Below are 14,665 nucleotides of genomic sequence, written 5' to 3' on the forward strand. Positions count from 1 at the left end.
GGAGATGCGATAACAAAAGCATCAAAGGATATAACCAGAGTTGTTGATATAACCAGTAATTAGTGTGAAGCCAGGGGTGGGGGTGGGGGATTATAGCGTTGAGGTGATCAATTAATGGAGGATTAGTGACGGAAGCCAGAGATTAATATTTCTTGATTAAAGTGTTAAATTGGTTAGGTAGAAATGTCTTGTTGATGTCTTGTGGTCTTTGATGCGAATGTTTAGTGGTCTGGATGTTTCCCCAATGTAGTTGCTGCCACAGCTGCAGCTGATGTTGTATACCACAACCTTAGGCTCTTTGTTTTGTTGTGGGATGTTTCCTACCATTTGCCCTGATGATGGTTTTGATGGATATGGCTGTGGTGAAGTATGTATCGATGCCTGCTTGTTGTTCGAGTAGACGGCTAATGTGGTGTGATGTTTTGCCAATGTAAGGAAGTGAGATGTGAACTGGATCTGAGTCAGACTTAGCAGTTTTGGGTTTAGGTGTGGGGTTGATAGTGGAGTTGATGATGCGGTCAACAAGTTTAGTGGAATAGTTGTTGAGTTGGGTAAAGACGCGCCATAGATGATTTAGTTCAGGTTTAGGGGGGTAGAGAGGATACGTTTACAGCATGGCGGGTGAGGAGATAACGCCGGTTTTAGTTCTGAGAGGGTGATTAGAATCAAAGTGGAGGTATTGGTCAGTTTGGGTAGGTTTGCGATAGACAGAGGTTTGGACAGTGTTGTCAGTATTGTGGGTGACAAGGACGTCAAGAAAGGGTAGTTGTGAGTTGTTTTCAGTTTCAACAGTAAATTGGATGCGGGGGTGCTGTTGGTTTAGATGTTGAAGAAGTTCAGAGGGGTCATTGTCTTGCGGAGAATAACAAAGGTGTCATCAGCCTTCCAGAACCAGCAGGCTGGTTTGATTAGTGAGGTGCTGAGGGCTTGTTGTTCAAAGGAAGTCATGTAGATTTCAGGAAGGATAGGAGAGAGAGGGGATCCCATGGGAAGGCCATGGATTTGCTCATAGAGTGCATCACCCCAGTGAAGTAAGTGGAGGTGATGGAGTTAGAGATGAGCTGCAGGATGGAGTCAGTAGAAAGGTTTGTGTCAAGAGGGGTGTCAAGGCGGTTACGGAGAATGTGCAGGGTTTCATTAATGGGAACACTGGTAAAGAGATCAACAACATCACAGCTTACAATGTTTCCTGGATCAGTGACAGGTCTTAATTTTTCACAGAATTCGGCAGAATCTGAGTCCACAGTTTTGCCACGAGAGGCTGACACTTTCGTCAGGTATTGGACAGTGTTAAAGAACACAGTGTCATGTGAGCACATTAAGAGTCGTAATTAACGTAATTTCTTCAGGTGCGCCTTGTGCTGTCGCTGGAGCTTTTGGGTGGGGTCGTTTTGGAGCTGGCGGTATGTTGTGGTGTCATCAAGGATCTTGTGGACCACAGACTCAAAGTCGGGGGTGTTGAGGATGATGATGGCTTTCCCCTTATCAGCAGGCACAATGGTGATGGAGTCATCGTTGCGAAGGTCCTTCAGGGCTTCTCTCTCGGTCTTGGTAATGATGTTGGGTTTTTGTGGTTTGGACTTTTTGAGGATGTCGGTAATCTGGTAGCACAGGAAGTCGATGTTACCTCCGGGCGCTAACTGCTAGAGGCCTTTCTCTATGTTGATGACGAACTCATCATGGTTCCGTTGCGGTAAGGTGGGGACAAACTGCAGTCCTTTGTCTAAGACGTTGGTCTGGTCTTGGGTCAGGCTCTTGCCACGTAAGTTTATAACAGTCTTTTTCAGATAGTCTGACTTGCTGAGGCGTTTCGTGTTGTCGGCAGTTGGTTTAAGGAGTTGGAGTTTCTTGAGATGAGTTATCTTGGTCTTTGAGTCAAGGAGGTTGTTTGACTGAGTCTGAGCTGCACGGAGGGAGGAGAGGGTGTCAGGGTCAAGGGTGGAGCTGAGGGTGTCAAGGTGACTAGTGATGCTGTTGAGGGTTATGGCCTTGCTTGCGGTGGTGGCGGATGCGCTCCTTCACTAGTAGTTTGGAGGCGGTGTTCAGAATGGACCTGGCTGCTGGCGAATTGACAGGTTATGAGACCTTCAGGCCGTTGGGGACGATGTTTAGGTCTCTGCATCTCATCAGGAAAGTGAGATGGTTGCTGGCTTGGATATGCTTCTTTTCCGGGCGGATGAGGGTGTTGATGGTTTGGATTGCCACGTCTCCATGAAGATGACGAATAAACTGTTGTTATCGTTAAGTGAGTGAGTGAGTTAATATTTAACGTCGAATCGGCAATCTTTCAGCCATATCGTTACGGGAACATAACACTGAAATGGAGTATATGTATAATATAAAACCTGTCCACAAAGGACTGTAAAATACTAGAATATCACAGATATATGAATATAAAACCTGTCCACAAAGGACTGTAAAATACTAGAATATCACAGATATATGAATATAAAACCTGTCCACAAAGGACTGTAAAATACTAGAATATCACAGATATATGAATATAAAACCTGTCCACAAAGGACGGTAAAATACTAGAATATCACAGATACATGAATATAAAACCTGTCCACAAAGGACTGTAAAATACTAGAATATCACAGATATATGAATATAAAACCTGTCCACAAAGGACTGTAAAATACTAGAATATCACAGATATATGAATATAAAACCTGTCCACAAAGGACGGTAAAATACTAGAATATCACAGATATATGAATATAAAACCTGTCCACAAAGGACGGTAAAATACTAGAATATCACAGATATATGAATATAAAACCTGTCCACAAAGGACGGTAAAATACTAGAATATCACAGATATATGAATATAAAACCTGTCCACAAAGGACGGTAAAATACTAGAATATCACAGATATATGAATATAAAACCTGTCCACAAAGGACGGTAAAATACTAGAATATCACAGATATATGAATATAAAACCTGTCCACAAAGGACTGTAAAATACTAGAATATCACAGATATATGAATATAAAACCTGTCCACAAAGGACGGTAAAATACTAGAATATCACAGATATATGAATATAAAACCTGTCCACAAAGGACTGTAAAATACTAGAATATCACAGATATATGAATATAAAACCTGTCCACAAAGGACTGTAAAATACTAGAATATCACAGATATATGAATATAAAACCTGTCCACAAAGGACTGTAAAATACTAGAATATCACAGATATATGAATATAAAACCTGTCCACAAAGGACTGTAAAATACTAGAATATCACAGATATATGAATATAAAACCTGTCCACAAAGGACTGTAAAATACTAGAATATCACAGATACATGAATATAAAACCTGTCCACAAAGGACTGTAAAATACTAGAATATCACAGATACATGAATATAAAACCTGTCCACAAAGGACTGTAAAATACTAGAATATCACAGATACATGAATATAAAACCTGTCCACAAAGGACTGTAAAATACTAGAATATCACAGATATATGAATATAAAACCTGTCCACAAAGGACTGTAAAATACTAGAATATCACAGATATATGAATATAAAACCTGTCCACAAAGGACGGTAAAATACTAGAATATCACAGATATATGAATATAAAACCTGTCCACAAAGGACGGTAAAATACTAGAATATCACAGATATATGAATATAAAACCTGTCCACAAAGGACGGTAAAATACTAGAATATCACAGATATATGAATATAAAACCTGTCCACAAAGGACGGTAAAATACTAGAATATCACAGATATATGAATATAAAACCTGTCCACAAAGGACTGTAAAATACTAGAATATCACAGATATATGAATATAAAACCTGTCCACAAAGGACTGTAAAATACTAGAATATCACAGATATATGAATATAAAACCAGCAAGAAAAACTAAAACACTGTAATTAAGGAAGACAATACACTATAAAACACGGGCTAGAGATCGCCAACATGGGGACAGCACCTTTGCTACCTGCATGGACCCTTTCTGGATTTTCACCATCCCTTCAGCTGCTGGCGAGTGTACGAAATGCTAACCAAATTTAAAATGACAAGAATACTACGATTAAAAACCTGGAGGACAATAATTTTACAATGCTTCAACCCCTTTTGAGGGTACAGCCATTAACAACCTCAGTTACTAATCTATACTACCAATAATAAAAAATATCTATTTATAATTCATTCAACAAATCCAATTCTTTTAAAAATGCAACAATTAAATGATAACTGATATTAGTAGAAAGGTCCTTCATACTACGTGATTTAAAATAGGTATCCCTTGTGATGGAATACTCAACGCAATCAAGCAAGACATGCTTGACCGTGATTCTTTCATCTCAAGGGATACAAAATGGAGGAACCTCACCTTCCAATGGTATGCATGAGCATATCGTGTATGGCCAATACGACATCGTCGTAAAATAACCTCTTCAAATTTGGACTGACAGCCCAAGTAGGTGTAACCAATATAGGGTTTTATTTCATGTAATTTATTGATGCCTACCTGGGTGTCCCACTTCTTCTGCATCAGACCACGGATATAACATGTAATGTTAGGTTTATAATCAGTGTATGGAATAAGAACTGGTGTCACGGATTTGTTGAGTGCCGCCTTGGCAGCAAGATCGACCATTGCATTACCAGAAAGGCCAACGTGGCTGGGTAACCAACAGAAGACGATGTCGTATTGACCAGTAGCAAGATTATTATACAATTCAATAATTTCAATTAAAAGTGGATGTTTACAAGAAATATTTTTAACAGCCTGAAGGCAAGAAAGAGAGTCGGAATAGATTACATACTGTTTATGTTTAGGGTGTCTTTGAATGTATTTAAGATCCGTTAGTATGGCGTTAGCTTCAGCTGTGAAAATAGAACTGTTGTCTGGTAATCTAGAAGATATTGTTCTGGATCCAATGACGGTGACACAGGCCACTGCACCACCGTCCTTGGACCCATCTGTAAATAAGGATTTATAATTGCTATATTTATGTTTTAGTTGATTATATCCTTGTTTATATTTTAATTAATTCGTTTCGGATTTTTTAAATGTGGTAAATGTTAGGTCCACTTGGGTCCTGACCAACTGCCAAGAAGGAGAAAAAAGAAGACGGGAGGGAGCTATGTTTTCCAACTCAATGCCGGCCGAAGAAAGACATGGTTTAATTCTGTGTCCTAGAGGCGGGACAAGAGAAGATTTTTTGTTGTATAAATCCTCATTAAGGGGATTGAAAACAGAGTTTTAAGTTGCTTTTGCAGGCTCCACCATCGACGATGGAGCCATAATCAAGTTTAGAACGCACAAGTGATCGATATAGATGGAGAAGGGTAGTTTGATCCCCTCCCCATTTAGAATTTGAAACCACTTTCAACAAGTCAAGTGCTTTCAGGCATTTAGTATTAAGGGATTTAATATGCGGTAAAAACGTTAAGTGTGAATCAAAGATTAGACCCAAGGACTTAGCTTCCTTCACAACTTTAACTGGCGTTCAGGGTCTTTATATTTACGGTTATATTTACGGTTATATTTATGGTTTATATTTACGACAAATATGTATGCAGTTAGCTTTCGATTTAGAAACTTTAATGCCGTTTTCAAGACACCATTTATTAATCTTGTTTAGAAATTTTAAAATCATCCACAAATAACGATCCATCAATTAAATCGCTTAAAACCTTTGATAAACAGTTTATCTTTATACTAAAAAGTGTGACAGACAAAATACTGCCTTGTGGAACACCCAGATCCTGATTGTAATGATCAGCCAGGGTAGAACCCACTCGGACTTGTCTGTTATTTAAAAAGTTGGCTATGAAGTCAGGCAAACGACCTCGCAAACCGAAATCATGTAAATCTCTTAAAATAACATATTTCCAGGTTGTGTCATATGCTTTTTCTAGATCAAAAAAGATAGACACAGCATGTTGTTTATTAATCAGCGCGTTTTGACAAATGATTCCAAATCCACTAAGTGATCGACAGTACCTCTGTTTTTACGGAAACCTCATTGTATATCTGTTATAAGGTTATTTGTTTCCAAGTATCAAACAAGTTAAGTATTTATCACGCGTTCCATGGTCAAACACAGCTAGTTAATGAAATCGGACGATAATTGGATAAATCCGTATGATCACGTCCACGTTTGGGTATTGGTACTACTATAGCGTCACGCCATGAAGACGGAAATTTACCTGAAGTCCAAATATAATAAAAAAAATATAGAAGAGCGTCTCTAACCAGGACTCTGGTAAGTGCTTCAGGAGTTGATAATGGATGCTATCAGGTCCTGTAGCAGTGTCATGAGCTTGATCAAGAACAGTATGGAGTGCATGAATAGAAAATGTTTCATTATAATCTTCCCCATTATCAGAATTGAAATTAACAGTTCTTTTTTCTTGTTGTCTTTGATACTGCTGGAACGTAGGTACATAATTAGAAGAGGAAGAGTGTTTAGCGAGGGTTTCACCCAGTTTATTTGGAATATCTGATTTATCCGTAAGTAATTGATCTCCATGTTTAAGATGATGGACACTAGATTTAGTATCTTTACCTTTAATTTTCTGGACCATGTTCCATACCCTGGACATGGGTGTCCGAAAATTTATTTTCGATACATTATTTTGCCAAGACTGGCGTTTGTTCTGTTTAAAGGTACGCCATGCTTTAGCATTTAAAAGTTTAAAATTTATTTAAATTAAGCACCACAGGATGGCGACGGAAATAATGTTCTGCTTTTTTCCTTGCCTTCCTAGCTTGTTTGCAGTCATCGTTGAACCATGGTTTTCGAATATGTGGAACTTGGTATACACTCATCAGCTATGGAATTCAATTCATCAGAAAAGCATTTAATAGCATCAGGAACGTCGATAAAAGGTTCAGGTTTACGTTTTGCAGCACACAGTGTTTCATATAAAGCCCAGTTAGCCTTTTTAAAATTCCGCCTTGATGATGGAGGAACATCAGACGGAGTTACAGATTATAGTATAGTAGGAAAATGGTCACTTCCACAGAGGTCATCGAGGACTGACCATTCGAATTCGTTTAGTAGCTCTGAATTTGTAAGTGACAAGTCCCTGTACCAGGGTGTAAATATGTGTTGGAACCATCATTATAATACATAAATCATTGTCAGAACAAAAGTCCTCCAACAATTTACCTTTAGTGTTTGTAGTTACACTACTCCAGAGTGGGTTGTGCCCATTTAAATCTCCCACTAAAATACAGGGCTGTGGGAGGTGGGCATATAGAGCTTGAAGATCAGTTTTGGCAAACGTCGAGGACGGCGAAATATAGAGCGAGCATGACGTAAACGCTACAGGTAAAGTAATTCTCACTGCAACAGCCTGCATGTTACTAATAAGTGAAACAGAGCTATGTATAACGTTTTGTTTGACTAGAATGGATGATCCTCCAGTGGCCCTCACCCGGAGGTTAAAAACAATGATAAGCATTACAATGACGAAGGTCAAATGTATCTGTCTGTATTAAATATGTCTCTTGGAGACAGATCGCTGAAGGTGTAACATCTTGGACTAATAGCTATAATTCATGTAAATAAGTCCTCAAACCTCTGCAGTTCCACAATATTGTACAATCTTTTTTGGAGGGATTTTTTGGGGATCTACCCCGCACTTGTTTGGAGGGCGACAAGCTATGTGCCCTTGTATGGATGTTTTCAGATACGTCCATATCTTCAAGAGATCTATATCTGTTGAATAATTGAATTCTATTTGTTGTTTTGAAGCATCAGGCTTAGGTTTAGCAAATTGTTGTCTATTAGCTGTAGATTGAGATTCTGAGCGTGACTCAGATGATGATTTGTGATCAGAAGCAGACTTGGATGTACTAGGAAGTGATTCTTCAGTCTGTGATGATATAGCAGGGTATAACATGTGTGGAGAGTCGCAAGTGACTCAAGTCAAGCTAATTTGGCAGTTTGTGGATGATTTTGTTATTTTAGAGCTGTACACAGGTGGTGTGTTTGCTACTGTGGCATAACTTTCTGTAAGATCAGATCTCTTCACCAGTTTTTATGCCTCAGAAAAAGAGATATTTTGGGTGAACTTTATTTTGTTTATTGCCATTTGCTCTTTCCTAATTGGACACTGTTTCGAAGAAAATGAATGGTCGCCTGAGCAGTTCGTGCATTTTTAAAAGTCACTGTCACAATCTTCTGTTGTGCGTGTCTTCTCACCACAGTGAGCACACACAACAGACAATGTACAGGAAGATACACCGTGTCCGTATTTCTGGCATTTAAAACACCTGAGCGGGTTGGGGATGTATGTCTCGACTTGAATGTCACAGTAACCTGCCTTTACTGACCTACGAGCATTTGGAGACGAGAAGGAAAACAGATACGTGTTTGTTTGGATAGTTTCATTATTTTTCCGGGTTGAAAAACGCTCGACATAAAGCACACCTTGATCTTTCATTTCGCATGCTATGTCAAGGTCTGACATATCATCAAACAGTCGATCACGTTCTCTGACAATACCTTTACTTGTGTTCAGGGTTTTGTGAGCAGAGACCGTGACCGGAATGCCCACGAAAGATTCAATACTCATCAGATTGGCTGCTTGCTGCTTTTTGCCACACTCAACTAGCAGGGCACCGGAACGTAAGCGTCTAATGTTTTTAACATCCCCAGTAATACCTTTAATACTCTTAGACACTGCAAAAGGGTTCAACTTTAATGGTTTCTTGTCAGGAGTTTCAGTTACAAGGAAACATGGCCAATACTCAATCAATGCAGACGGTCTGTGGTCCGTATCAACAGGGTCAATATGAAGTGGAAGTTTAGGTTGTCTTGGTGAGATTTCATAAGCTATGATTAATGTAATACGGTTCATCATCCGAGCTCCCCACACACCACGGAGTATCACAAGGACAATGCTAAAAGCAAGTGGGTATCCAACTTGCAGCACCAAGGATACACGGATGATATACTCCAGCAGAAAAAATTATAAATAATGAATCTACTAGATTGGCCCATGAGCCACCGCCTTGTGGGCATAAGACTCTAGGTCCACACGGGGGTTGGCGAGCTCTTGGCGTTACCCAGCACCCACCACGAGAAGGTGCCTCGTAACGGGTGCCTGTTATCTCTTCAGCAATATCTCATGTACCTGTATACAAACTGTTACACATTGTCCTCCCATATGCTTGAAAATGGTATAAGAATCCATACCGAAACGTCGCCATTGTGAAAATAAAAAAGTTGATCATCCATAAAATTTGTTCCTTCACCTTAGCTCAGCAACTTCTAAAATGCCTCTAAAACAGTTTTTCCCGTTTGACTGTTTCGGTTTACTGTTAGAGGTTACAGTCATATGTTTCATTCACGTTTAGTGTCGACAGTTATGTGTTATGTGTACCATTAGAGTCTACTATGTTGTGTTTCATTTGCTATAAGAGTCTACTGTTTCCTTAAGCATTAGACTTGTGTGTTCAACTAACTGTTGCCCTTTACTGCTAAGCGTTGGATACTGGGGCGCGGTGGGCGAGCTGGCTAAGGCGCCAGGCTAGTGATCCAGCCGGATCGAACCCACCTGTGACCGGGTGTAAAAACCTTGGAGTCAGCATTGTGTGCAGACCCTAGTGTGCAGTACACAACCCTCTGCACTTAAAGGAACCCACGAATCCGTTGGTATATGACAGATGGTGGCCACATGAATACATGCATACACCTAGTTGCAGGTACAGTAACGTGCAGTAAACTTGGACAAAGTGCTGTGACTATGTGTCCCAGTCTACCCAGCTGTGAATTGGGTACCTCGTTAGTATGAGAGAGCCACAATAAACTCGGTGCGCCTAGTTGAGTTGTATACTCCCCAGGGAGTTGAGATTCATAATACGATGTGACGCTGAGACGGACATCCAATGACCGAGGGAAACAAGTAACAGCCCCTTGAGCAAGCAATAGTTGCATGGATATGTGCGCTATATAAATATCCAATAACAATATCGTGTAGAGGGGGAGAGGGCCCTGAGCTGATGATGAGCTTTACCAGCCTGACTGTTCCAGGATCACCCGAACCCTCTCTGCTGCATTTCTATCTTAATCTGTAAAATATAATAATAATGAGAAGAAGAAAAAAATATTGTTTACGTCATTGAATTTTCAGTCCCTTTTGACAGCAATGTGATTGGCAAGATTCAGGAAAAGCATGATAAATATGCGGACCTCGCCTTTGAAATGTCTCGCCTGCATCACAAGTACACTGTCGTCAGGCTTCCCATTGTTCTCGGTGCCCTTGGTTTGGTACCTCCTGATCTCTTGGCACTTCTGACAATTTGGGTAATGTAGAAGGCTGCAATGGTGGGGAGCCTTCATATTCTCCGCAAAGTGACTAGGCAGTGTTTCCTGGGAGAAGTCCCATTCACTATCTGGGCTGCTTGTACATGGGGCGAGGGCCCTGAGCTGATGATGACCCTTACCGGCCTGACTGTACCAGGATCACCTGAACCCTCTCTGCTGCATATCTATCTTAATCTGTAAAACTTAGACTGTCGGTGGTTCTTATTCCCATATACCCATACAAAAAACTATAATGAAAATCGTTTGCTTTTTTCAATTTCGCATTATTTTACGCCGCATTCAACACTATTCCTCCCCAGTCAAGTCAACTTGTCAACAATCATCACAACCTAGCCCCATCGGAACACGAGCAAACGTGCTAGAGACACTGATGACTTCATTTCAGTAAACGATGTATTTGATCATCAGATCTCAGATCATTTCTTAATTGATGCTTAAATTGCTGTAGTCAAGCCTTGATCAGCCCCGAAAACCTTTACCTACCGAAAGACTCGAAATAGTGATGTGAATGCTCTTGCTGATCAGCGTGACATCGTGACCAATGTTTGGTATAGAAGTTATGTATGGTTCTGAAGAAACAGTGTACTTAAACTGTCTAAATGATATTGATACAAATGTGAATTTTTCAATGACAGTTTTGTGACAACCCTGGTTACTCATGCACCTTTCAGGACACAATCAGTCATAATCAGACTTAATACCAGTTGGTATGATGACACGGCCCGACATGTGAAACATTTGGACGGGGCTGCTGAGAAGACATGGCGTAAGAACAAGCTTGAGATTCATGATGTTCAAGGTGGCCAGAAACTATGTCAGTTGTGCCCTCAGAAGTGCAAAGAAAAACTCTGTGTCTAATACATCGGAAGTAACAGAAACAACAGCATTGAACTCTTCAAACTACTAAATCAACTGCTTGAAGGTATTGCAGAACACAGGTTTCCTGAAAACGATGATTCCACAACACTTGTAAATAACTTTACAGCATTCTTTCAAGACAAATACACATGATGCGGAATCTTCTTGTCAGTCACATGTCACAGTTCATTAACTGATGAGGACCTCTAGTTCTCTGGATAGACGCTGTACGGTTTCGGTAACGTGTCCGTCGACAAAATTTTGAAAGTCACGAAAAGTGTCAACTCCTAATCATCGGCTCTCGATGCAGTTCCTACCTGTTGTTCAAGTGTCTGAGTGATCACGTTGCTCCGGTATTGTGGGACATATTTAACACATCACTCTCTCTTGGTCTTGTTTCCCTTGTGTTCAAACATACAATAGTCACGCATGTACTCAAGGAAATTGGATCTGATCCCAACTAATTTCAAAACGTTCGACCTTTGTCAAACGTGTCATTTGTTTCCATATGTCTAGAAAAAGACGTAGCTGCACAGATCAAACACCACTAATTGCTCCCCTTCCCTACCTAACAAGAAATCATCCTAAACGCTGTATATTTTCCCCCAACTCTACAAGTGCGAGCGAGCGAGCGAGCGAGTTTAGTTTTACGTCGCACTTAGCAATATTCCAGCTATATGGCGACGGTCTGTAAATAATCGAGTCTGGACCAGACTATCCAGTGATCAACAACATGAGCATCGATCTGCGCAATTGGGAACCGATGACATGTGTCAACCAAGTCAGTTACTCTGACCACCCGATCCCGTTAGTCGCCTCTTACGACAAGCATAGTGACCTTTTATGGCAAGCATGGGTTGCTGAAGGCCTATTCTACCACGGGACCTTCACGGGTTCCAACTCTACAAGTAACCTTAAAGGTCACACGCAACGTAAATACAACTTTGCGGACTCTGATACCTTTCGGTGTGCACTTACCATCAAAAATGCCAATTCAACCTATAAAGTTGAAAAAAAAAACGCGTTTAAAAAAAAGCCGCGAAATCGGACTTCAAACGATTCACTAAATTTCCCCCAGCGCTGGGGGGAAACTGGTTTCAACAGCTGCGCTACGCCCATAACGCATGCGCAGTGAATAGGTTCGCGGAGCTTGAAACAGTATCAAACTTAAAGTGCACTTCACTTCACCTGAAGAAGAGACTAGAATCTGTCTCGAAACGTTGTGACCTTGTATAATGAAGAAGTGGAACCATAAAGCACTTTAAATTTGATTCCTTCAACTTCTAAATGCCTTTGAAACAACTTGAAACAGTATGCCTGCCCGGACTATGAGGTCGTGAGCAGTAGTCTAGTCTTGGTTGTGTACACAAACAAGTAAATAATGTACTCGTTACATAAAAAAACTTGTTGATTGTGGTAAGCAGTCTCTGTCACAGAGAAAACTCAATGTCTGGTTTATTGACACCTAAATGTCTGCCTGCCTGTCTGCTTTCGACAATATGCAATAGACAGCTTCAATCATTGACCATACGCAGTTTGAACTTAACACCTATCAGGCTATACGCCATAAACAAATTAAATTGATTTACGACTTGTGCACCCGAGTCCAGTCTCTGCCACATTATGTAATTAGGCAGGTGTGATACTTGTACACATGACATAATTTTATGTTTGTGGGTTGCAAACAAACTACGTGTACATCTATTTTTCTCGGATGACTGGATCTGTCGGAAACTGGTGCAAACTCTTGACAGTTTCAAGTCCTGCTTTGTACTTGGACGAAGGACAGTTTCCAGCTATGCAGTAGTTCACCATCTCTACAGAGATGATTTTTGATTGAATCAAACGCAAATTCAGAGAACATGTATTTACAAAACCCAACATCTCTATATACATTCTTTAAGGATAACAACTTCTTCTAGTGTATATGATTTTGTTTGACAACAGTATATGAATCAATACTGGAACGACGCAGCAAGTGCAATAACAGAAGTTGTTATCCATAAAGAATCTTACTTTCTTGTGACTCGCCATACTTCTAAAATGCTCATCAAACAGATAATTTTTCTGTACACACAATGAGCCCTCGGCGTATCAGCAAATGAACTGGCCAATCGGAAGCCGTCGTTACGCTTGAGTGCACCCCCACCCGCCATGACTGGGTTCGGTCTCCAGAAGGCTTGTTTCGAGGGAAGTAAGCCCAAGTACAAAATATTCCACTTTTGAATCGCGATTGTACCTTCAAAATTTTGTTTATTTAATTTTACAAGCAGCAATGTATATTATATGCCATGAATAATTGATAACTGTATGTTAATTATGTTTGATTCTTTGGTTGCATGTGACCTTTAACCAACAAGGAGGGAGTCTTGATAAGAAGACCCAGGGACCCTACAATGGTACCTATTCGGATGTCGGCAAGAAACCAGACACTGAAAGTCAGGTCACTTATATAGTCGTGAGGGGAATTGACCTCTGGCCGTGAAACGATAGAAAACAGTCGGCAAGTCACGTGTCACACACCTCACCACCAACATGGCCGCACAAGCCCTCGTTGCGTGGTGTATGTCAGACACTCTACAATTCTAAACAAATCAGCAGCAAGAAGCCCGACGCCTCAATCGATACAAGACTGTCGGATACAGATAAATCCACTATGGTTAATTTCCCAAGCTATCATCCTCAAATTACTCCTCTGTTAACTATTACATTATACAAGTTCTATCACAATGGTATACGCTGACTAACACACGACCAGTGGAATAATACTTTCTATTTGTAAGGAGCGTAGCTTGTTCAATATTTGATGACTGAGAAAACATTCAGTGTAAGATTTTCGTAATATATCATCGCGAAGATCAGGATAATAAGGACAGTTGAGTAAGGAATGGACGTCGTCTTCGACAGTCTGACTACTACAGCAACGACAAAGCCTGTCCGCAAGTGGCGTCTTAGAACGAGAAAATCTACCACGTTTTATTTCTGGTTGAAGTGTACCACGGTGTAGTTTACCTAGAGCGCTACGGTGTCGTCTGGGCAGTATAGAAGTTTTGTATGGTTCTGAAGTAACAGTGTACTTAAACTGTCTATACGTGCGTAGCTTATTACCGTTGGGATCAAACTGGTCATTATACAATTCCCGTAACCGCTACTGATGATGTAACAATTGAATGTAGAAATGACGAAGTCAGTTCACTACTAGACATGTGTAACAGATCTCGAAATGGTAGATGCAACGATTATAATAAAATGACTCTGTGTCACCTTTGGCTTAAACGTCGTGGCCAGGTGCTCTAAGCCTATCGTAAGACGCCTATCGTAAGACGCAGATGCCCATATGGTTGACCTTAATGACATAACCACTTTCTTGGGTAAAATGGATGAGAGCTGCCCATACATTAGAGAAACAACCATTTGCAAGACTCTCTGGTGGTGCACTGATATGAGTTTGCTTCACACTATCACGGTATTGTTTC

The 14,665-nt window shown here is 40.4% G+C and overlaps 1 protein-coding gene across 1 annotated transcript; it reads right to left on the bottom strand.

The window, feature by feature from the left end:
- Positions 1–1,331: 1,331 nt before the first annotated feature.
- Positions 1,332–4,642, bottom strand: LOC137259524 (uncharacterized). Its single transcript, XM_067797159.1, has 2 exons — positions 4,514–4,642; positions 1,332–1,601 (listed from the first exon to the last, which is right to left on the bottom strand). The coding sequence occupies exons 1-2, from the start codon at positions 4,640–4,642 to the stop codon at positions 1,332–1,334; spliced, it is 399 nt and encodes a 132-aa protein (XP_067653260.1).
- Between the last annotated feature and the right edge of the window lie 10,023 nt (positions 4,643–14,665).

The sequence above is a fragment of the Haliotis asinina genome, chromosome 13, assembly GCF_037392515.1.
Source record: "Haliotis asinina isolate JCU_RB_2024 chromosome 13, JCU_Hal_asi_v2, whole genome shotgun sequence".
Taxonomy (NCBI): Eukaryota; Metazoa; Mollusca; class Gastropoda; order Lepetellida; family Haliotidae; genus Haliotis; species Haliotis asinina.

Bases quoted from the DNA above. Each gene is read 5' to 3' on its own strand.
- LOC137259524 (XM_067797159.1), bottom strand. From the start codon at position 4,642: ATGGTCGATCTTGCTGCCAAGGCGGCACTCAACAAATCCGTGACACCA. The intron at 1,602-4,513 runs GTAGGCATCAAT...CTGTGCTACCAG, and splicing joins AGAAGAAGTGGGACACCCAG to ATTACCGACATCCTCAAAAA.